Source organism: Plectropomus leopardus, chromosome 23 (assembly GCF_008729295.1).
Source record: "Plectropomus leopardus isolate mb chromosome 23, YSFRI_Pleo_2.0, whole genome shotgun sequence".
Classification (NCBI taxonomy): domain Eukaryota; kingdom Metazoa; phylum Chordata; class Actinopteri; order Perciformes; family Serranidae; genus Plectropomus; species Plectropomus leopardus.
The window spans coordinates 4,960,190-4,981,267 of record NC_056485.1 but is presented as its reverse complement, the minus strand read 5'-3'; the positions used below and the strand labels follow the sequence as shown (position 1 = coordinate 4,981,267).

Here is a 21,078-nt window from a genome sequence, read left to right as displayed (position 1 = left end):
GTCTTCCAAGATATGATTTCAATTTCATTTGATTCAGGGCCTGAGGTTGATATGAGGCAATACTGTGTGTCCATTTAACAAAGTTGGTTATAGAAGAAGCTGCCAATCCTTCCTTTTTAGCTTTAAAAAAAAAAAAACAAACAACAACAACAACAAAAAAAAAAAAACACTAAATAATGTTCAGAATTGTAACCGGTAAAATACAGTGAGGTTTACTTTACACTGATTCAACTGACACAAATCAAACAGCATATGGGATAAGTTAACCCTAAGGGTTTGCAGTCAGGAGGCTTTTTTTTAAGAGGAAATGTTTTCTTTTTAACCAAAATTATGACTCCCCTTCCAAAAACTTCATGAACAACAAAATTAAAGCCCTGAATGCCAACTTCTCCCAACAGCCATATAACACAAATTAACAACTAAACCTTTCAACAAAATTATAAACTTTGGCTCAATAATAACTATCAAGGTGCATGCTAATTACAGTATTAGCTTAAGCATTTTCACACTGTATAAATTAGCCTAGCAGTTAGCCAGTTTATCTTTGCAATTTACATGTATAATTATATATTTTTTCCTTACTTACTGCTGGTTTAAGTCACTGCATCTCCCAGCAAGGCCCAATTTCAGACCGCAAGGAATTTTTTTTCTAGCTTTTCTTTGAAACAGAGCAGCTAATGTTAATGTTGCAGTATTGATGCCAGAAGCTAGCAAATCGCAACTTATCACATATCCCACATCATGCCAAAATAATAATATTTCTCCTCAAACCTCAGGAATAACTGCTTCAAAGCCCTGAAGGAACATTTCTCCCAGCAACAGCCATAAAACATGAGCTAACAACAAGACCATTTAACAAAATTATACACTTTGGCTCAATAATAACTGTTAGGGTGCAGGGGCAACAGGTGTTTGGGTTTTTTGTGCTAATTACAGTACTATCTTAAGCACTTTCAAAGGGCATACATTAGCCTAGCAGTTAGCAGAGTTTAACTTCACAATTTACATCTATTATTTATATTTTTTTCCTACTCACCACTGGTTTTAGTCACCGCCTCTCCAGGCAAGGTTAAATTTTAGACTAAATGCAAGTTTTTTCAGCCAAACATTGTTAAAACAGAGCAACTAATGTTAATGTTGCCATATTGCTGCCAGTAGCTAACAATAAACGTCACTTTTCGCATATGACATGTCATGCCAAAATTTTACTGCTTTTCCCAAAACTTAAGGAATAACTGGTTCAAAACCAAAAATGCAAAATTCTCCCAACAGCCATAACACACGACTTAATAACAAGGCCATTTAACAAAAGAATAAACTATGGCTTAATATTAACTGTCAAAGTGAACAGACAGCAGGTGTTTTTTATTGTCTAATCACACGTTGTCAGCTTAAACACTTCTGCACCGCATAAATTAGCCTAGCGGTTAGCAGAGTTTAGCGTCACAATTTACATGCATTACTTATATTTTTTTCGTACTCACCGCTGGTATAAGTCAGCTCCTGTCCCGAAAAGGTTGAATTTGAGACTGCGTGCAGTTTTTTTTTCAGCCATTGTTGAAACAGAGCAACTACTGTTTATGTTGCGGTGTTGCTGCCGGAAGCTAGTATAAAGTCACCGTTTACGTAGGACGTGTGTCTGTTGACCCTCATTTCCTCCGACATCCAAAATATCCACACAGCTGATGTATTCCTGAGTAAATAGGGTTATCCTCACCCCCTGTCTCTCGGCTTGACTTCCTTATAATACATCCATGGCTGCCCCCCACTGTCTGCCTGGCCTGACGTTGTCTGACGGTGACACAGAATTTCAAAATAAAGGCATGTCCTAAAGACGATTATGCGGATCTATGTTTTCACTTTGCTTCGATCACATTGCGTTGGTCAGTGAATGGGTATATTGATCCAGATCGATGGAAAGCAGAAAAAGCCCAGAAACAGCTAGCACCAAACCCCGCAGACTCAATTCACATCAACAGTAATTTCTAGTGTGTATCACATTCAGGGACGGTTTTTGCTATGGGCAATGTGGGCGACCGCCCAGGGCGCAATGTATTTGGGGGCGCACGAGCACCCGCAAAATAAATAAATAAATAAATAAATAAATAAATGAATAAATAAATAAAAATCGCAAGTTTTCTACCGCTCATTTCCACGTCACGTTAGTGGAGTAGGTGCGGGGCGCCCTTACTATCATGTCAACTTTCTGCTGAGTCATGTCTACAGGTTGTGTGCGTCAGAAGAAAAGGCAGCAGGGAGACAGGAGGGCGATCAACTCACAACTGCAGAGGTTGTGAGCAGGTTGAGTTTAACTCTCAGAGGAAAAGCAAGGAGGGGGTGAGGGATAGACTGACCTGTTATGATCCCAGCTGCTTCCAAATAAATTGTATTTCATTCATAAAATTAACATAGATACTTTTACATTTATTGCGCTATGTGAAAATGTAAAAACTGCCACAACTGTCGGGTTTTTACTGGAACTCACTTTAATGTCTGACAGCATTAAATCCGTCAAGCGTCTGCATAACTCTCAATACGCAATACAGAGCTTCCGCTCAGAACTACTTCCTGTTGCAGTCCTTTCAACATAAGAGCATGTAGGAATATGCTGAACATCACCACATGGGCGTTTGACGGAGGGAAAAGGTGATGATGTTAAATTGAGTCAAGGGTGTATCATGGACAAAAGACCAAAGAAACCATCAGATGTCCAGTTCAGAAAGAAAGGGAAAGAAGAAGAGGAGAAACGCTCAAAAGATAAAAGGTATGCAGGTCGAGTGACGTTTATTGTATGTAATGAAACAGTAGCTTATACGTTATTTATTATTCTCTTGCTAATATGCTGCTACTTAGCCACAGAAGACGACTGTATTTGTTTTTTAGCTTTGCTGAACTAGCAGCTATTAAAATTTGAGGCATTATGCTTAGATAATACGATGTTAATGGATGACTTTTTTTGGGGTGGGGGGTGGGGGGTGGATGTTCGCCCAGGGCGCAAAACTACCCAGGACCGCCTCTGATCACATTAACATATTTTCACATCTAACTAGGTGAATTAAGGGTTTATTTAAACCAAACCACAGTTGGTGATTGTTGGAACAGTAAAAAGACACATTAGTATAGCCTTATGAGGGATTTATTTGTTTTTGTCAACTTTGAATGAGGAGCATTTTATGATTAGAAAATTGCTTTTTATTTGAATGAACTTTGGTGACATCTATTTCTGAGTTTCTTTCTGCTGAACACATGGGATCTTTCTCTTGAACAAAAATGTCTTTCTCTGTAGGATCCTTTCCAAAATTTGTCAGACACTTTTGATAACAATCTAAGTCTGTCAGTGGCAAAAGCAAGCATTTTTTGTGGATATATACGTTGAAAGTGCACAAATGCCCCAAGTGATTGCATGGCAGCAAAAGACAGCAAACTCGTTGCTCAATTAGAAAAAAAAGATCCCAGACACAAAACCATGGGGAAAAAAAGGTTCAGGTTGAACAATACCTTTAAATAATAACACACTCAACCCTCTAACAATCAGAACAATTCCCAAAGTAAGTAACCTGCTAGCATGAGGCAGGGGGAAGAAGAATGTGTGTGCATGGTTGCATGCTTGATCAGCCCATACAGTAAATATTCGATGCACGATCACACTGAGCAACTCACATCTTTAAGGCAGCCCATGAAGTTGTTGCTGACTGGCGATCCGGGCAGGTCGGCCGTGTTGGGGCTCCCTCCAATGTAGAAGAAGTCATCCGAGCCCAACATGGTGTAATCTTCCTGGGTGTAACCAGTGGTGGTCAATATACCATCCACTGAGATGGTCACCTGGCGTAGGCATGGCCCAAAAGAGACAGACAGAGCGATAGCGAGGGAAAGAAATAGAGCAGGGATAGGTAGAAACAGAGTTTGATGAGAGCGGAGAGAAATTAGAAGAATGAGGAGGAAAAACAAGGAAGAAAGTGGATTAAACACCGGTGATAGGTGGTGTTGTCCCCTAAATGGTATCGTTTGGTTGGTTGCTTTGGTGCCGCTCAGACTGGGGGACTTTCACTCTAAAGTGCAGTTGCTAAGAGAAAACCAATGGAACGGCGCTGTGCTCACTGTGTAACCACTGACTCCTGATTTAATTGAGTAATGGCTAAAGTTAACTATATCCATCGCTGGAATAAGTACACCTTAAAGAAATGTACAAATCAATACAGCAGCCAGAAAAACATGATCTTACAGGTAATTACTAGTTTTATCAACTGGGCTTTTTCCTTTGATTGGCATAAGTATTCTACAATATTCCTTTGCTGAACCAGCCCTCAGTCAATGAACTACCAGTAAAAATAAATCCCTTTTCAATATTCAATCGCCTCCAGTCTTGTCTTTTTTGTGCAAGGTTACACATTCTGTTCTGCACGTTTGATCGCTCACAGAGCTGAAAGTGCCGGGTGGAATCAAACACACAGCCGCAAGCTGATGGTATGAGATAGTGTGGAAATGGAGAATCAAGACTTAATATCCAAAAAAAGAAAAAAAAAATTAAAAACCAGATGCATAAAGGGTACATTTGGAGGCTCCTTCAGGCTTTTCTGTAAGATTGTACTTTTTTTAAAGCTCAAATAGCATTTTGATGTCTGTACAATTACACTGCTAACCTTGTATTGCTTGATCAAAAAGAGCTTGAAACTAAATTACAACAGCATGTGTAAGGACTCCTCTTGTACTGATGTAACCTTACACAAGACCTTACACGATGGGGTGAAGCAACTGTTTTAAATGTAACACCACACTCTACCTTGTCAGTTAAAAGAATACCTGAAGAGTGAAGAAGACGACACATGAGATATCCTCACATTTAATTAGAATGCGTCTCACATGACGATCAGGATTTCCTCCGCTCGGTTCTTTCAGGAGTTGTCTTTTTACATTACACTCATAACAAAGCAGCAAATTTCAGCACTTGATGAAAATGCTAATAAGTATAATTTGGCTAATTGTGTTATATCATGGCTGTATTTGCATATCAGTGCCACGGTGATGCAGCTACACAAACATCCTGCCAAATAATGCTGTTTGATTTGGGAGGGATTTTTGCAGTTAGTGACCAATTTATTGTCTAATTATCCTAATGGAGTTGGCCTGGGCGAAAGTGAAGTACTCATGTCTCTGATTCAACATCTGTTATTCTGCATAAATGTACACAGCTTAAATACAGGACTGCAGGGAGCCGTGTACACGACCATCTGTTTTTCATTACCTCTGCACACTCTGAAGCAATGCTAGTACAAACTACCTGCATCCCGTTAGAGGTTTGATTTCAATCTGCAGAAATTGCATTTACCCTAAAAGAATAGCAAAAAAAACCAACAAAAGCTTGAACACAATATGAAATGTAGCAAACATTCCAAAGCAGAAGGCTAAAAAAAAACCTTAGCAACTGCACTCAACAGATCAGTCGCCCCAGCTAAGTGCTCGTCTTCTTTTTTCTTGACTTTTTTTTTCTTTTTTTCCGTACTTCCCTTGTTAACAGGGCAACTCATTTTTATGTCTGCTGTTACTACTTGGAGATAAAGAGCGATCGTATTGGCCACAAGAATCTGGCATGAAGAATCAGCGGTTGACAGTGGTGGTGTGTTGGGGTCATCTTTGAAGATCTTGGACAAGGCTTTCAGCAGGGCAACTTCGTTTGTCCTATAGTGACGGGAGAGACCCTACAGGTGGCTAAGGAGGAGAAACAAGTTGGGGGGTTACGCCTTAAAACATTTCTACTGACTTTTGACAAAGCCATCTATCAACTGTATGACCTCTTCTCAAAAATAGGAGATAGGATAGGAAATCAAAGAGTAGAGATATAAACTGCACGCTTTCTGAAATTAAAAATGTTGACCAAAGCGCTCAAGAACATCTTCCATGGCCAAGCTAGGCTTTTGGGATTTGGAAGAATATGTTGTGGGAGGTAGCTGATGGTACATCTTCAGGGCTGTTGGGGGCCATTGTGGACTAACATTGGCTAGCTGCCAGACACCTCTAAAATTCCCAAATAAAAAAAGAAAGAAATTGGGATAAGCAGTGTACTTGTTCCTTCTTTTTCTTGCAATCTCCGTCATCCTTGATTCTACCACTTAAATGGTTTATCAAAGTATGTGGTGCATAAAAAATCACTCCATAGATTCAATGTGTGTTCACAGGTTGAAAAATAACATCTAACAGAAACAGTGGGCCCTATCTCACTGATGGTGCAAAGCAGCACAAAATCAATTGCAATGGTAATTGCTAGGCAGATGTAAGAAGCAAATGTACACTAAACAAAAATTTATACACAACACTTCTGTGTGTTTTTGTGTGAATTTCCATTTTCTTTTCAATAGAATAATTTTTCAAACTGTTCAATGTACTTGTAGCCATGGGCATGTAGGTCTTAAAATGAGGTGTGGTAAGTCGCATTGCTGGTGTATTGTTATTTTGAGGCAGCAGAAGGCGATTGTGCCATTGGCAAACAAAAAACTGTTCTAAAGACAGAATAGCAGAATTTTCATGCTATTGAAAGGCCACTTAATTCAGATTGTGTTCACAACACGTGTACTGTACTTGTTACATGCACAAGGACATACAGATAATTAATGAGGAAAATATTAATCAAATTCTCTAAAATGGGAATGTAGCAGAGAGCACAGCAGAGCTGCTGTCTGACTCCCCACTAAGAGAAATGCTGTGGGTACTTATGTACAGCATTCTGTTTCCTCTGTCTACAGTTTCCATGATTTTTGATGTGGTGACATTACTGCTCTTACTTCAGGAAACAGCTTGCTTCTCCAATTTGCAGAATCTGCAATGCAAATATCAGTAGGTGCAGGCACCTATGGCTTTTAAAGGGAGTGAAAGATGACACTGCGATTGGTTGAATTCATTTTATGCCCAGTACACACCCATGATTACTTAAGGGAACAAATGCATCCTGTTTGCCCTATGGGCCTTACTTTGCACCTAGATTATGCACTGTTTAACCAGCAAAATATGAGTTGGCCCAAAATGCATCTGCACCATGAACTTTAGACTGTACATATTATAGGTTGTTCAAATAGTGCCCAATATGTCAAAGATTTTTATTTGATTCAAAAAAAGAAACCAATGCAAAACAAATATTCAAGTATTTCCTCTGAAGTGACTTTGTAATAATTTATGAGTGCTAGCTAGTCTTTTCTACAGCCCGACTGCACACTCGTCCCATTGGGTAACATTACAAGCACTTGCATCAGTGGCCAGAGGAAGGAAAGGGTGATGATATCACAGGTTGCTAGTGGAAATACCCTGATGTTCCTGGCCTGGAAGCCATGCAGTTTGGAGGGGATCACAATGCATTCCTATCTCAAAACCTTTGCAAAATGCAGACAGATTATTCTTTCAAATGAACGAGTAGTAAAATATTAAGATTCCCTCGGAGCAATTTTGACTCCTTTGTTATGAATTTTATCATTCAGCATGGGGAAAGAGCTTGAAAAAAGTCTTAATTGTTATATTTTACTTGACACCAAGACAAGGCAGGCCCTGCGGTGCAAAATGTTGGATCCAGGTCACAAAAAGAAATAAAACCCATGTTCATGTTTCTTTGATTGTAAATGTATTCAAGGTAATTGACAGGACTAAAGCAATGATTAACATGAAATGGCGGCCTACCCTCTTAATTACTTTATGAAAATAACTGTGGGTTCTTTGGCTGGGGGATTCGCGTGTGATAAGAGACCTGAGCATATGCAACAATATGGCCTGAAAGTAAGTCTTTATAATTGTGTGATCACAGTTCCCTTTTTGAAACAAAGCCTGGTGTGATAGCCTAAGAACATCTGATACATACAAAAATAAAACTCATTAACGCATTTCCAGCATCCCTCTCTGCTCCTTTTCCAGTGAGAACTTCATTGTACTAGATATAAACTAATAAAACTGACAAACACTTCCCTTCCTCCTTTCATATGTACCTAGAATAAGCAACCAACATGCCGCCACTAAAACAAATAGGACTATTTAATCCTTCTTGCTGCTTCTGTTGGATCCCTTGCTTTTCACCCAGCTGCTCTTCAAATACTTCTTTAGCCCAGGACAAACAGAAACCAAACAGTACTGGCTGATCTGTGCCGAACTGTGTCCCAGATATCATAGAGACCACAGACTGGAGCTGTTTACAGATGAATATACTGTGAAGGGATTGACACAGCTCGGAATTCAAATCTTGGGGAGCATTCTGTTTTAACCTGTTCACATGTCTACATGGTCCCCTGGTTGGGGAATGACTTCTCTTATGGTATTAATTCCTCCCTCTATTCCATCAGTCTTTCTCTTCTGTGCTTCTTCCCCATAAAACCACAAACTACCTGCGGAATCAAAGCTTCTGTAATGGGGGTTCACATGTAGTGTAAAGTGAACTAAAGCTGTTCTGTGTGGGGTCCTGCTGTGTGCTCAACGGACTGTGTTACTGGCTCATTGACCATATCGGGCTCAATGACTACAAGCTGCTGGCAATTCAACGCTCCAACACGTAGATCCCACTTTCACCAAGTTAACAAAGGTCAACATGATTCCTATTGGAATTACGCTGGCCACACTAATGTTGTACATTAAAGGTGAACAACACTATAGTTGAAATGATCAGACTAATCAGACCCTGTATACACGATGGCCATGATTTTTACTTGTAAGTTTAACATAAATCATGTATGCTTTGAGATGTATCTACGTCACATCTGTCACCCTAGTAATTGACACTAATAAGCTCTTGTCGACAGCTAATTCAGCATGTTAAATTGTCAGCGCAGCCTGAAAAACTGATTGGTAGTTCAACGCATGGATGTGTTAAGAGACCTGGATGCAGCGTTGCAGGCAGGAGCCCATTTATTTTTATCATAGTTTCACAGCGCCTTTTTACCCTGTAAAGCACTTTGGTCAACCTGGTTGTTTTAAATGTGCTATATAAAAAGAGTTGACTTGACTTGACAAGGCCAAAAATGTTACCAGAAACCAATCATAGTTTTATTGTGTCTTTGCTTGCTAGTTCATGGTAAATATCCTTTGTTTTTTCAACATCAGGTTGTGTTGTTTATGTGCTAACTATCTAGTCTTGACACCCGCCTTGACTCCATACAGATTACCTTGCCCTGCTGGTATGGAGGTTTGTTTCCTCTCATGTAGACACAGAACATACGTACTAGTTGGCAGTTGACTTTGGTGTTTAAGAACAATGTCTTGGCCGAGACACAGGCAACATGAGGCAACACAACACTCTACTTCATTGTAAGTATTTCTTGCCATCATACTATGACTGCCTATCCACCATCATGATTAATTTCTTAGGAGTCTGGTAGCAACTCAGGAGTGGGCGGAAGGTAACACAAGAACAGCAGCTACTACTTCTATAAAGAAATACATCAGAGTGAACCCAGATGGTATTTAGGAGGAAGAAAAACAACCAACGCAAGTCTTAAGCTTATGGTATATTAGCCACAAGAAAAAGAGGAATTTTTCACTTTATGGTATGTGGAGCTGCATCATGTCAAGCTTTCAACACACGCAATAAAAAATAGCTCTGTTTGACTCACACTCACTGTGCACACATCTTCTGCTCAGGAATACAGATCATGTTCTACCCTCAATTCCCAAAGGCAGTCATGATTTGGAGCATCCAATTTTTACTTTGAGTGAGTCTGTGGTTTCTTTGTCAGCAATTTTGAACTCATGTGCAGTCTAACCAGGTACGGAGACCTATCAGAACCTTCAGATATTTGACATCATAGTCCATGCAAAGAGCTTACCTTGAAAATGCATCACTTACCCTTGTTGGCACTACATTTGATCTTTCGCAGGGAGAAACAAGGGGTTATATTTTGGAGTTAATATATTGCATAATACAATTGAAGGCTTGCATAAGAAGGGTAACACAATAGATGACAGACTTTGTCCTCCCATTAGCTCAGGTCAAAGCTAGACCAGAAGTTAGGAAGGAAGTTCAAGAGAAAAAGAAATAAAGGTGTTCCTATCCACCATTGGACTTTGGTAGGTGTCTGGCAGCTTGTCAACGTGTATTAGTCAGGAATAATTTATTGTAGGAAGACAATCTGTCTTCCAACACTAAATATGGAGTCTGTTGTCTTAACTAAGCTACATATCAAGGTTAGTGAATGTGGGAGGGTCGGGAGGTTTTGCTGTTTAGGCAACAGTTGTCAAGGGGTTTGAGGTGAGAAAGGAGGGGGGTAGTTCTTTAGTTGTGTGCCGAAAAGAGTTAAAAGGGTTGAAGGGTGAACAAAATCGGTTAGTACTTTTGTAAGTAAGGGAAAGTCAGACACAAAAATGGTTGTTAGTACAGTTACAACAAAGGTTTGATTCAAACAGTAGATTAGTAACACTCTTAGTAAAATTTGGTGATAAGTAGGTGAGGATTCTTTAAAAGTCCTCTGAAATTTGATTGCTCAAACCAGGTCCAAATTTGGACTGAATGTGTTATTTCATGTGCAAGGGTTCGTTTTGGTTAAGAGGAAACAAAATGAAACCATCCAAGCTAACGGGGTGACACACAAGCCATGCACTTAAATGGGAAAGATGACAGGAGGAATGAGGATGGGGGGAGAATTCCATCAGACACAACACAAACAGACCAACTGTTAAATGAAAAAAAATAAAAACATCTGGCAAGATGCAGCAAAATGGGGAAAGTAGTGTGTGTGGAGGGGCGGGGGGGGGGGGGGGGGGGGTGGGGGTGGGGGTAAATTTATTGCGGGGCACCACGAACACCAGACAAATGGGGTAAAAGGAAGAGCTTTCAGTGTTAAGGTTTAGACAGGAATGCAACAGGATATAGACACGTGTACAACAGACTTGACACGTGCTGAGCGAGAGCAGCATTTGAAACCCTGTGAGTATGCTTATGTGAGGACATTCTAGCCAATAGAGACATGGAAACAGTGTGCAGGGACACAAGCACTGGTCAGTTTGGAGGTGGGAGTGGTGGGACAGGATGGGACCAATGTCACCAATCACAGATGAAATCAACGGAAATGAGAGGGTTTTTTAAAGAATAGGAAAAAATTGGGAGTGGAGAGAGGACGTCCATGTCTTGGTGAATAGAGCAATTAGTATTCAAATGTTGGGAACCATCACTGTCTCTGCCCTATTAGACACACAAAAAGAAATCTGTACTCAGACATGATTGCAGCTCCTATTATGCCCCCCTCTAGAATTTCACCACCATTTCTGATGTGAGCTCAAAATTGCTTCATCATTTTTGTCAAATCTGAGCCAAGACAAGACAAATTTGACCAAGTGAGTCGCTGGAAACAGTGGCTTACACTCATAACAGTTTTCCCCAACTCATGTGTTATGATGGATTGGGCAGATTTATTCCTTGGGGCATCAATCCTCTATTCACCAAGAAAATGAAAATCTGTCTCTCCTCTTTACTTTTTCCCTTTTGTTGTTTTAGCAAGATAAAATGTGAGGTCATTATTCATTTTAGTAGGTTAAAATTTGAAGTTAAACTTATAGAAGTTAAAAAAAGAAAGAAAAATAAAAAACAAATCAAATAAATAAACCAGCAAGAGGGTGTGGCTAACATGTTTCATGGCCGTATTGATTATATTAGGACAACTGATATATGTATGTATATATGTTAGCCATGATATATACATATACATATATACTCAATGCAATCTGTTTATAAAAAATAACAAAATAAAAGATTGGGAATAGGGGGGGGTCAAGTCTCTTCATGCAAGGGGTGAGGCCAGTAAAATATAAGAAATATAAGTTAGTGTTAGTGTTAATGAGGGGTCGATTGCACACAGTTCAGAGTTCCCAAGGCAATTACGGTCTGTATCAATGGCCAGACAATTTCATTTATTGATTAAAAAGTCCAGTGAAAGCAAGTAATACTGATAATACTACTATAATATAGTATGTGAGTTATTTTGGCCAACTTTCCCCAAGTTTGCAGCTTATAAAAATGCATTTGCCACTTTATTTTCAATTATGAGCTTGAATCACTACTATTCTGCACCCGAGTTCAGCGGACTAATGCCATATTAAAGTACTTTATTAAGTGTTTACATGTGTGTAAGAGCTGGAGTGTGTTTGGGCGCAGGTCTGGGAACAAGCCCATCTTGATCATAAATCAACCTAAGGCCACTAATGGGATCAAACACTTATTTGAGGCCTACTTTACAGTGAGGGCTTTGGCCGCTAAATCAAAAGTTGTAAATACTCTTCATGAGTTCATAAACCACAGGATGGTGAGCCTCGATAACAGGACGCTCCATAACAGGCCGAACAGGCACCATAGCGAGATGGTCCCACTGCAATTCGTCTCATGTTGTTAAAATGTTGGAAAATAAATAAATTGATTTTTTTTCTTTCTTTTTTATTTTTTTTACTTCCTCTCACTGGAGTTGCTCTAGTAGGTTATTTGTGAGCTTGAGAAGTCTGCTGTGTATGCTCACTTCATAGGGTTCTTCTTAGAAAATAAATCAGGAGGAAACAGGGATAAACAAAAAAGTAAAGGTAACTATTTCTAATACTCAATTGAGAAAATTTCTTGCATTAAGATTCTTTATTTCTTCATACGGATAGTATTTCAAGTAAAAAAAAAATAAGAAATAAAAAGGGACTGAAAATAAAAAGCAAAAGAAATAAAAATCTTAAAATTTAGGTAATTTCTCTATCTTTTTGGGCAGACCTCTTTGGATGAACACGTCAATTCTTTTAGGGAGGGGGGAACTGGATGGCAATAAAAAGCAATAACATATATATAGAGAGGGCTAAAAGAAAAACAGAGAGGTGGAGTTTTTCAGCTACCTTGGAATTGATGGCGGATTGTACTTTCAGTAAAGCAAACAGAATAGAAAGAGGTAACGGAAAACCCAGGGCAAACCAAAGTATAAGACAATTAGAATGATATCTACCATATAATGCAGTTTGTTTACCATAGCGTGTCCAATGCCTGCGTGCTTCAGGAGAAAACAGGGGGAGGAGAAAGAAAAAAAAAATAATGACAAACCTTAAACTCAAGGAAAACACACCTCAACCCCAAAAAAGTGGCAAAGGAAAAAAAAATCGCCTTTTGCAAAACCAGCTTCTCCTTTCAATAACAAAAACGAAGCTAATATTAAAATATAATTTAAAAGAAAATATTGTTTTTCTATTGTTTATATAGTAAAACATCCAAATAAAGAAATAAAGAAAGCAATCGTATAATTATTTTGTTTTACAAGGGTCATCTAGGAAATAAAATAAAAGGAATAAAAGGATAACAATACATTTGTTAGTATGTAAGTCGCAAGTTAAGTAGAGAAAACAACAGATGGTTCACATTCCGTGAATGACACAGTGTTAGTTGTTGAAATCATAAAAGGTAAGGGAAAAGAAAAGTTCACCAATGAAAAGAATCAAATCGGAAGAATTCTGAAGCTTGTTGTTAGTAAAAGAGACAAGAGTTAGCAAATCAACTTCCACAGAGGGGATTTGGGTCGTTTTGATGGGGATGTTTGTTTTGAGTGGGGAAGAGGGGGAATAAGGGAAAAGTACACCAGTATTCACTCTAGTGGCCTTGGCTGGTGGTAGGGTCTAGTCCATTTCAAAATGGCGTCTTTTAGTACTTGGGCGGGGCCAATCATGTCTTGGTGACTTGAAAGGTTGCAAATCTCTAAGCAAAATATCCCCAAGTAGTCATTACGGGAGTAATGTGACATATGCAAGAGAAAAACCAAAAAGAAATTATTGCATTGTAACAATGGACAATTGTGGTCACTACTGTGTTTTTCAGTGATGGGACATTGAGGGAAACAGAATTAATTTGGTACATTCTTGAGCATGAGAGAAAAGGATAGAGAAAGGCAGAGAGATGGAGAGAAGCATTTCATTGAGGATATCTGCAGCATCCTGAAAAAGAGAGTGAACTGGTCATTCAGTACCTTAAGTCATTTCCACAATAAAGAGCAAAGCTTGTGGTATCTGGGGAGAGAAAAGCATGCCAACTAGAACATGAAATGGAACTTTGAGACACATCTTCATGTGCCATCTGTGCATTAACTGATTCCCCATCTTTGAAACACCATATCAGACCTGCAATCTCAAGTAAGTAAAAAAAAGATGTCAGTTCTGAGGATATGGTCAAACTGCGCAAGAGGTGCAAATCAGCAGTTACTTTGACAATTTAAATTGCTTCCTTCAGCTCAAAGAAGCGTCGTCTCTAACTCTAGTGTGTTCACTCATTTCTAAATTCAAATGCACATCAGTATGTATGTCAGTAAGCGAATGCATCATTGTACAAAGGCATGTCAGTGTGTACAACAGTAAATGAATGCATCCTGAATCCCTATTATAAGTAGGTATAAACAGTATACTCAGTGATAATGGTGATTAAGAATAGTCAGTTCCCTTCAAAAATGTCATTGGTGGAAAAACAAGGTTGTACATAAAAGAGATTTGGACCCAATCCCATTTCTTATTTTCACACCTACCCCTCAATTTTGAATGCCCCTTTACTCCTCGGAGCAGAGTTACAAGACTTAGTTGTTAAAATCTTCCCCTATGAAATGTGAAAACCCCTTCTGACCCTGATTCTTCATGAGTAGTTGCCACTGGCCTGAAGTAATCAGGAGCAATGACATTTACCATTTATTTGAGACAGAAAAGTATGGATGCTTGTGATTCATTCACAAGTTGAACAATTTATCAAACAATCAAATAGAAAATAATGCTGGGTCATTTCTGCAACTTGTGGTTCTCTGTAGGCTAACATTAGCAACTTGTGCCCCTACCCTGCCAGTCTACCCCAACAAGAATCAGGATGCCTTACCTCCTAGATGTGAATGTGCAAACGGATGGGTAGAGGTTAAGTGCTAGGGACATGGGGTGTATTGGGATTCAGCCTTAGACCTAATTAGGGGCAGCAAACACAACACATGGGTTCACCAGTAATATGCTGTATTCAGAGCTTAACCCTTTAAAACCTGGAGCGACATAATTTTTCTTGTGCTGCTTTCAGACACCTTTCACATGTATCTAAACCTGTGAACCCTCAGCAATTTGGTGCAATGTATTTTAAAATATAACAAAAAAAGGCAATGAGCAACTTTATGAGAAAAGCTTCAAATATCACAAGAAATTGGTAGATTTAGAAAATTATTCTAAAATAGCTAGGGGAAATTGTCTAGGGAAAAAAGCAAGGGAAAAACTATTATTATTATTATTATTCTTATTATTATTATTAGTAGTAGTAGTAGTAGTAGTAGTAGTATTATCATAATTACATATTTAACATTAAGTTCCAAAATTATTGTTCATTTTTAAGCACTTTCTAGGTAATTACTTTGGGTTGTTTTCAAATAATCTTTTTCTGACTTTAAAAAATCTGTTAATTATTTATTTACCCCCAAGTAATTTTCATATACTTTATACTAATTTCTTGGTATTTTGGGGTCATATACCCTTGTCAACTTGCTCAGGTGTCAAAGGGTTAAAAAGATACTTAGAGCCTACGCAGTGTAACATTTACCGATATTAATGACCAGGGACACACACCAGAGAACCTTTTAGAGTAGTGCGACAAAGTGAGCTACACACAGTGACTCTCTCAAAGGGATATAAATGTGCTTCTAGTGACTGTCAAACCTCCACCAGACTCCCAGTCTTTCCAGAGTAGACACAGGGACTCTGACAGTGGCTGGTTTGCTCCATGTAGCTGTCCCTGAGTGCTGGTGGTCACTCAGTCTCCACCGTATCAGCAGTAAGAAGCAAAAAGATCTTTCACCGAGATCTGCCTTGAGTTTCCCCCCAGGACGTGAGTAGACATCTAGAGGACATCTTATATCTTGATCTGGAAGTTGAAATTGTCAGCTGCCGTGGGTGACCATATCTGATACTAGAATTTGGGCAGAAAGGGTGAATCTACTCACTGACAATTACTTATTTTTACATAAAGTTATAAAATTTGACTAGTGCTGTTTAAATATGCTGAAATTACAGCAAAGCTCCAGGTCAGGCAGTTAAGATGCATACATGCATATAGATACAGAGTATGTCCCTGTTGTACGTACAGTATGTACAGTACTGTGTGTGTTTATGTGTGGGATGGATTACCGTTTGTGTTTGCCATCTGTGTGGGAGCTGAGTCGAAGTTGCAAGCATGACCGAAGTCCCCCCTGTGGGGTTTACTGGAAGATTTCAAGCTTCATGCGCGCCCACTCTTTGATCCAGGGTCATGATGAAGTGCTGTCACCAGTCCTCCACTTTGTCTAATGACTCCTCTTGATCCGCTATTTAGGTGAATAAGATCCAATGGTGGATTTGAATTTGTATATCCACACCAAACTGCACTCGCATGTCTCTGAGTTTAAGAAAACAACAGCTGACACATCAAAGAAACAGACAGGACGCTCCGACAACTGGGAGCTTATTGATAGTAATAAGTTAGACTTGTACAAAGGTGACAATGATTATGGGTCTTTCTACGCTCATTGAAAGATGGTCTGTGATACAGCTTGGGGAGATTATTAAATGCAACATTTTGAATTCTGTAAGTTTCAGATCCCTCGCAGGCGTTTGATGTCTGGATTTTGAACTTATCTCTCTATCACTTCTTTGACGGAGCAGCCCTGGGATGGTTGTGAAAAATTTATCCTTCAAAAATTGCTGATGATCTTTGAAATTACACGATAAAGTGACGGCAGCGCGTAAAAAGATGGGTGGTGGAAATGAAAGGAAGAGATTATATTTGGAGTTCTGTAGAGTCGGCAGTATCTTGTAGAAAGAGTGAACACAGCCTATGCCTGTCAATGTTCTGTGAGTAAGCAATATAGAAGAGCAGATTTATTTTGATTCTCCTGAGCAGGTCCCTGTGAAGGGTTAAGTCTACAGGGTCAATGCATGTAGACGAATGGGTGGGTGACGACTGTCCAACAGACAAAGACTGTCCAACAGACAAAGGAATGAAGGAGATTAAGGTAGATTTGGAACCTGTGCAAAGATTTATATAGTATCTTATTTCATCGATCCATTAACAACTAAAATATAAAAATAAAATTGATAGACAGACAGATGGACAGACAGATGGATGGATGGATGGATGGAAAACTCAATGGAAAGACAGCTCAGTGAATGGATATAGCCAGAAAGAAAGAAAGCTAGTAATACAGCTAGATAGACTAATCGAAAGGTAGGTAGGTAGGTAGAAAGTGAGAGCTAGAAAGACAGCAGGATGGAAAACTAGATAGAAAGATAGCTAAATAGATGAATAGATGGCAAAACAAAAAAAAAAGCTAGAAAGATAGCAAGATGGATAGCTAGCTAGCTAGCTAGATAGATAGAAATGTAGCTTGATAGACAGATGGAAAGATGGTGATATAGGTAGTAAGATAGCTAGCTGACCTGCACATCACTACTAGCTGGATATAGATTTATAGCTGGTTGCGAGGTAGCTAGATAAGTAGATAAGTAGGTTATGGCAAGTAGGTATGGGTGGATGGATGGATAGATAGATAGATAGATAGATAGATAGATAGACAGATAGATAGATAGATAGATAGATAGATAGATAGATAGATAGATAGATAGATAGATAGTCCACATTGAGAGTTAGACTTGGGTTTTCATATGAGGAGTAAGACATACAAAATGTTAAATGAATAAACTTTCAGACTAGAAAGAAGTGTAGCAATGTGGGCATTTGAAAGTGATATGAAGATCCAGAGGCAAAGCTATTATACAAGTATGACTTTTGACTGCATGAGATCTGTAAATACTGCAGAACTGGTGCTCCAATGTCAAGATCAATCATGCAGAAAATTAAGGTTTTGTTGTACTTTTGTTATCACACAGTAAACAGGATGGTCTAGTAACTAGAGGAAAAACAGTGGGTTGAGAGACAGAGTCACCACTGTCTTTACCACTAATTTCACTGTCTCACAGTCAATTTCCTTTTCCATGCATTGTGCTTGTTTTGCCTCAAAGCCACCATGCCTGGAGCCCCTGCTGTGACAGCCCATCACCCTCGCTGTAATTGACCCATGAGGGAAAACCAAGGCTGCAAATGCCGATGTTTGCTGATGGAGGATAAAGCCCCCAGTCATGTAAACAACCACAAGCCCTGACAAACAACTTTGTGTTGCATCTGTCTCACAGGAGCCCCTGGGCTATAAAATCTTCATGTATTTAATACTGAGGGATGGGGCGGGGTAAAAAAGGGAAATGTGCTAATGCCAAAACTGCTAATTCACTAGACAGGCGGGGACCTGCAGGATGCCAGCCCGATTCGGCAAAGATGTAAAATTATGTTTTTGTTGAGTTGCTGATCTTTTACACACTTGTCACGGTGGACGTTACTGAGCTGCGGCATCCAGCGAATAAGCCGAATAAATATTTAATGACAAATGGATAGTGCAGTCGAGCCAAGATTTCCAGTCCAGATAGATTTATCATCGTAACATAGAAAGGTCCAAGACTGATGACCATTCTCCGATAAATTTGGCCCCTTAGAAATAAGTGATGAAACTGATATTGCAGAATATTATGGGGTGAGCAGGGAGAGAATTGGTGCTATTTTTCATCCGGCGAAAATTAACGATTACAAACACATGAAAATTCTGCATTACCTGTATGAGTAGAAGCTCATTTTTTGTTGCTGGATGAACGTGAGCATCCATATTATATGCATTTATGTGGCTTGCTGGGTATTTGTGAATGTGTGCTGTATAAGGCACTCCTCTGCAACACAGACACTCTGCAAGTGACCCTGTCAGATAGAGGGGGGAACTGGGCTTCGATTCAAAATAGCTCTTTCAGGTACATTTGGTTTCGCGTTCATTCCAATCATCCGCCATTCACTCTCGTCTGCCTCTCTCTAAATCTGGCTCCAAGTAATGGAAACTGGCAGACAGGCTTCAGGTGCAAATATAAATGTCACTGCAATTATGGTGGAGAGAAGTCTGCAAACAAACAGCGTGCAAGGGTGCGGGGTTTCTGTATAGGTGTGTGCGTGCGTGCATGAAAATTGCAGTAGAACATATTGTGCATTGCGATGCAGATGGCCATAATTCTCTCTCCTTTTTCTGTTGTGCTTCCCATCAGCCTCACCTCCGTTTCCCCGTTTCTGACTGACTGACTGCCTCCTCGTCCCTTCTTTCTCTTTAGATTCCATCAGGATGAGCTCAATGTCAACCCACAAGAACAACTGTTGAGGCTGTTGCAGCAAAGATTCAAGCAGTGCTCAGTCTCTACAATCAGAAGAAAATGCACACATCTCTTCCTCAGACAGATGGCTCATCCAGCATAACTACACATTGTAATTTTGGAATTTACAACAAATTGGCAAAACAAGATTAACTGTATAGTTAACTTTTATTTCTACCTCTTTTTAACTTATAAATTTAGATTTAGTTATAAGCACACAGCTATACAGCTGAACATGAATATGTATGAATTAGAGGGAGCTACCTCTTCTTAATTGTTTATTCTGTTGTACTTGTGAACAAGCTTGATAATAAAAACTTTTACCGCGAGGCTGAAGACTAACATTTTACCCAATTTGGATGCAGCTAACAGCTACAGATTGTGATCTAAACTTTTACTCTGGTGTGATTTTGCGGCAGGTTTTCAGCACTAATACAAGGTGTTATTACATACGTTTGCTGCTCGTCTTTCTCCTCTCCTTCTCTCCTACACCGTTGTTTTCTCCTATAATCTCCTCCTCAATCTCTTACCTGTTTCTGTCTCACTAGCATTTTATTACCTGTTTGAATGTGCTAATGGCACGGAGATTTGTTATCTGATTATAGGTCTCTGAGACAGAGGGATGAATAAACATGAAAGTGCCGGAGCAGGTAGTGGCAAATGAGGCTGATGAGTGAGTGAGCGAATGTGGGAATGCGGGCGGATATGCTAATGCAGTGGAAATGTGATGCAAATGAGCTTTTTCCCCTCTCTCAAATGCACAGAACCTCCTAGTGTTGGTATCAAACAACCGATGTTTAAGCACAAGGTGTTTGTAGTTTGGGCTATGTACAGGCACACGCTGCGCTTAGGACATTGACCTCTGGTCGGCACGGGGAAAGAAGCAAAAGGGGAAGAAAGAAAAAGGAACGTCGGCTCACACGCGTGGTGACTGCGCCCCCACCTCCTCTGAGCTGGTGGATTACTTAAAATGTCATTGGCGGTAAACTGAGAAAGGATTACAGGGGTGTTAGCATGTCATTATGTACATCAAACAAATCCACTACCCCTGCCTGCCTTCAATAGCAATTCCTGCTGTAACCATAAAAGTGCGTCGCTGTATGTGTTGGCAAAGCTGAGCACTCTAAATGGCATTTTAGATTTGGCCATAAAAGGTTCAATCTGTCATTATGTTAAACGCATTATGCTGACATTATTGAAATGCTCTACATGGATGGAAGGAGCTTATCCACAAGGTGTATGTGTGGGGTGGCCGCATATTGTAAGCCTAGTGGTTCCAGAGTAAAAATCTATAGTAACTAGTTACTTATTAAAGGGGTAGTTGAGATTTTTTGAAGTGGCCTGGTATGGCGTACTAATCCATAGGCAGTATATTACAAACAGTAGTCGGCACACCCCAAGTTTGCCGAAACAGGCCGGAGTCTGAAATGTAAGCTAAGAAATGTACTGCTGTGAATGGGGTCCAGCAATAAAACTTATTTTAGTCACTAAATAAAAGTCTCACCTAAAAAAAAAAAAAAATTAGTATCATATATTAATTTCACATATTTACCTTAATGTAAGACAATGACTTCCTACAGCAAAATCAAAGCAATTGTATCACTCTCTTCAAAGCCAGACTCCATTGAGAAAAACAGTGATTTGACATGGCGACACAGGGGCTGCTGGTCTATATGTTGTTTGTGTCATTTTTGGTGCTTCTGTCTTTTTTTCATTTGTGCCTTCCTTAACTGTCATTTTATTTCTTGTCTTTCGTAGTTAAACATTTTCTATTCTTTTGTTTGTGCACTTGCATGTTCTCACTGAGTGTCTGGGAGAAATGGTATTTTATTCTTGTCTTTGTCCTGTGCATATAACAGAATTGACAATACAATTGACTTAAACTAA

General features: G+C 39.4%; 1 protein-coding gene across 1 annotated transcript in view; it reads right to left on the bottom strand.

Annotated features, from left to right (window-relative positions):
- Nucleotides 1–21,078, bottom strand: part of nrxn2b (neurexin 2b) — a 742,597-nt gene that overhangs the window by 452,131 nt on the left and 269,388 nt on the right. Inside the window, exons 6-7 of the mRNA XM_042512007.1 lie at nucleotides 12,948–12,971; nucleotides 3,661–3,822 (exon numbers count right to left, since the gene is read on the bottom strand). Coding sequence (XP_042367941.1) covers nucleotides 3,661–3,822; nucleotides 12,948–12,971 — 186 coding nt within the window. The remainder of the gene's footprint in view (nucleotides 1–3,660; nucleotides 3,823–12,947; nucleotides 12,972–21,078) is intronic.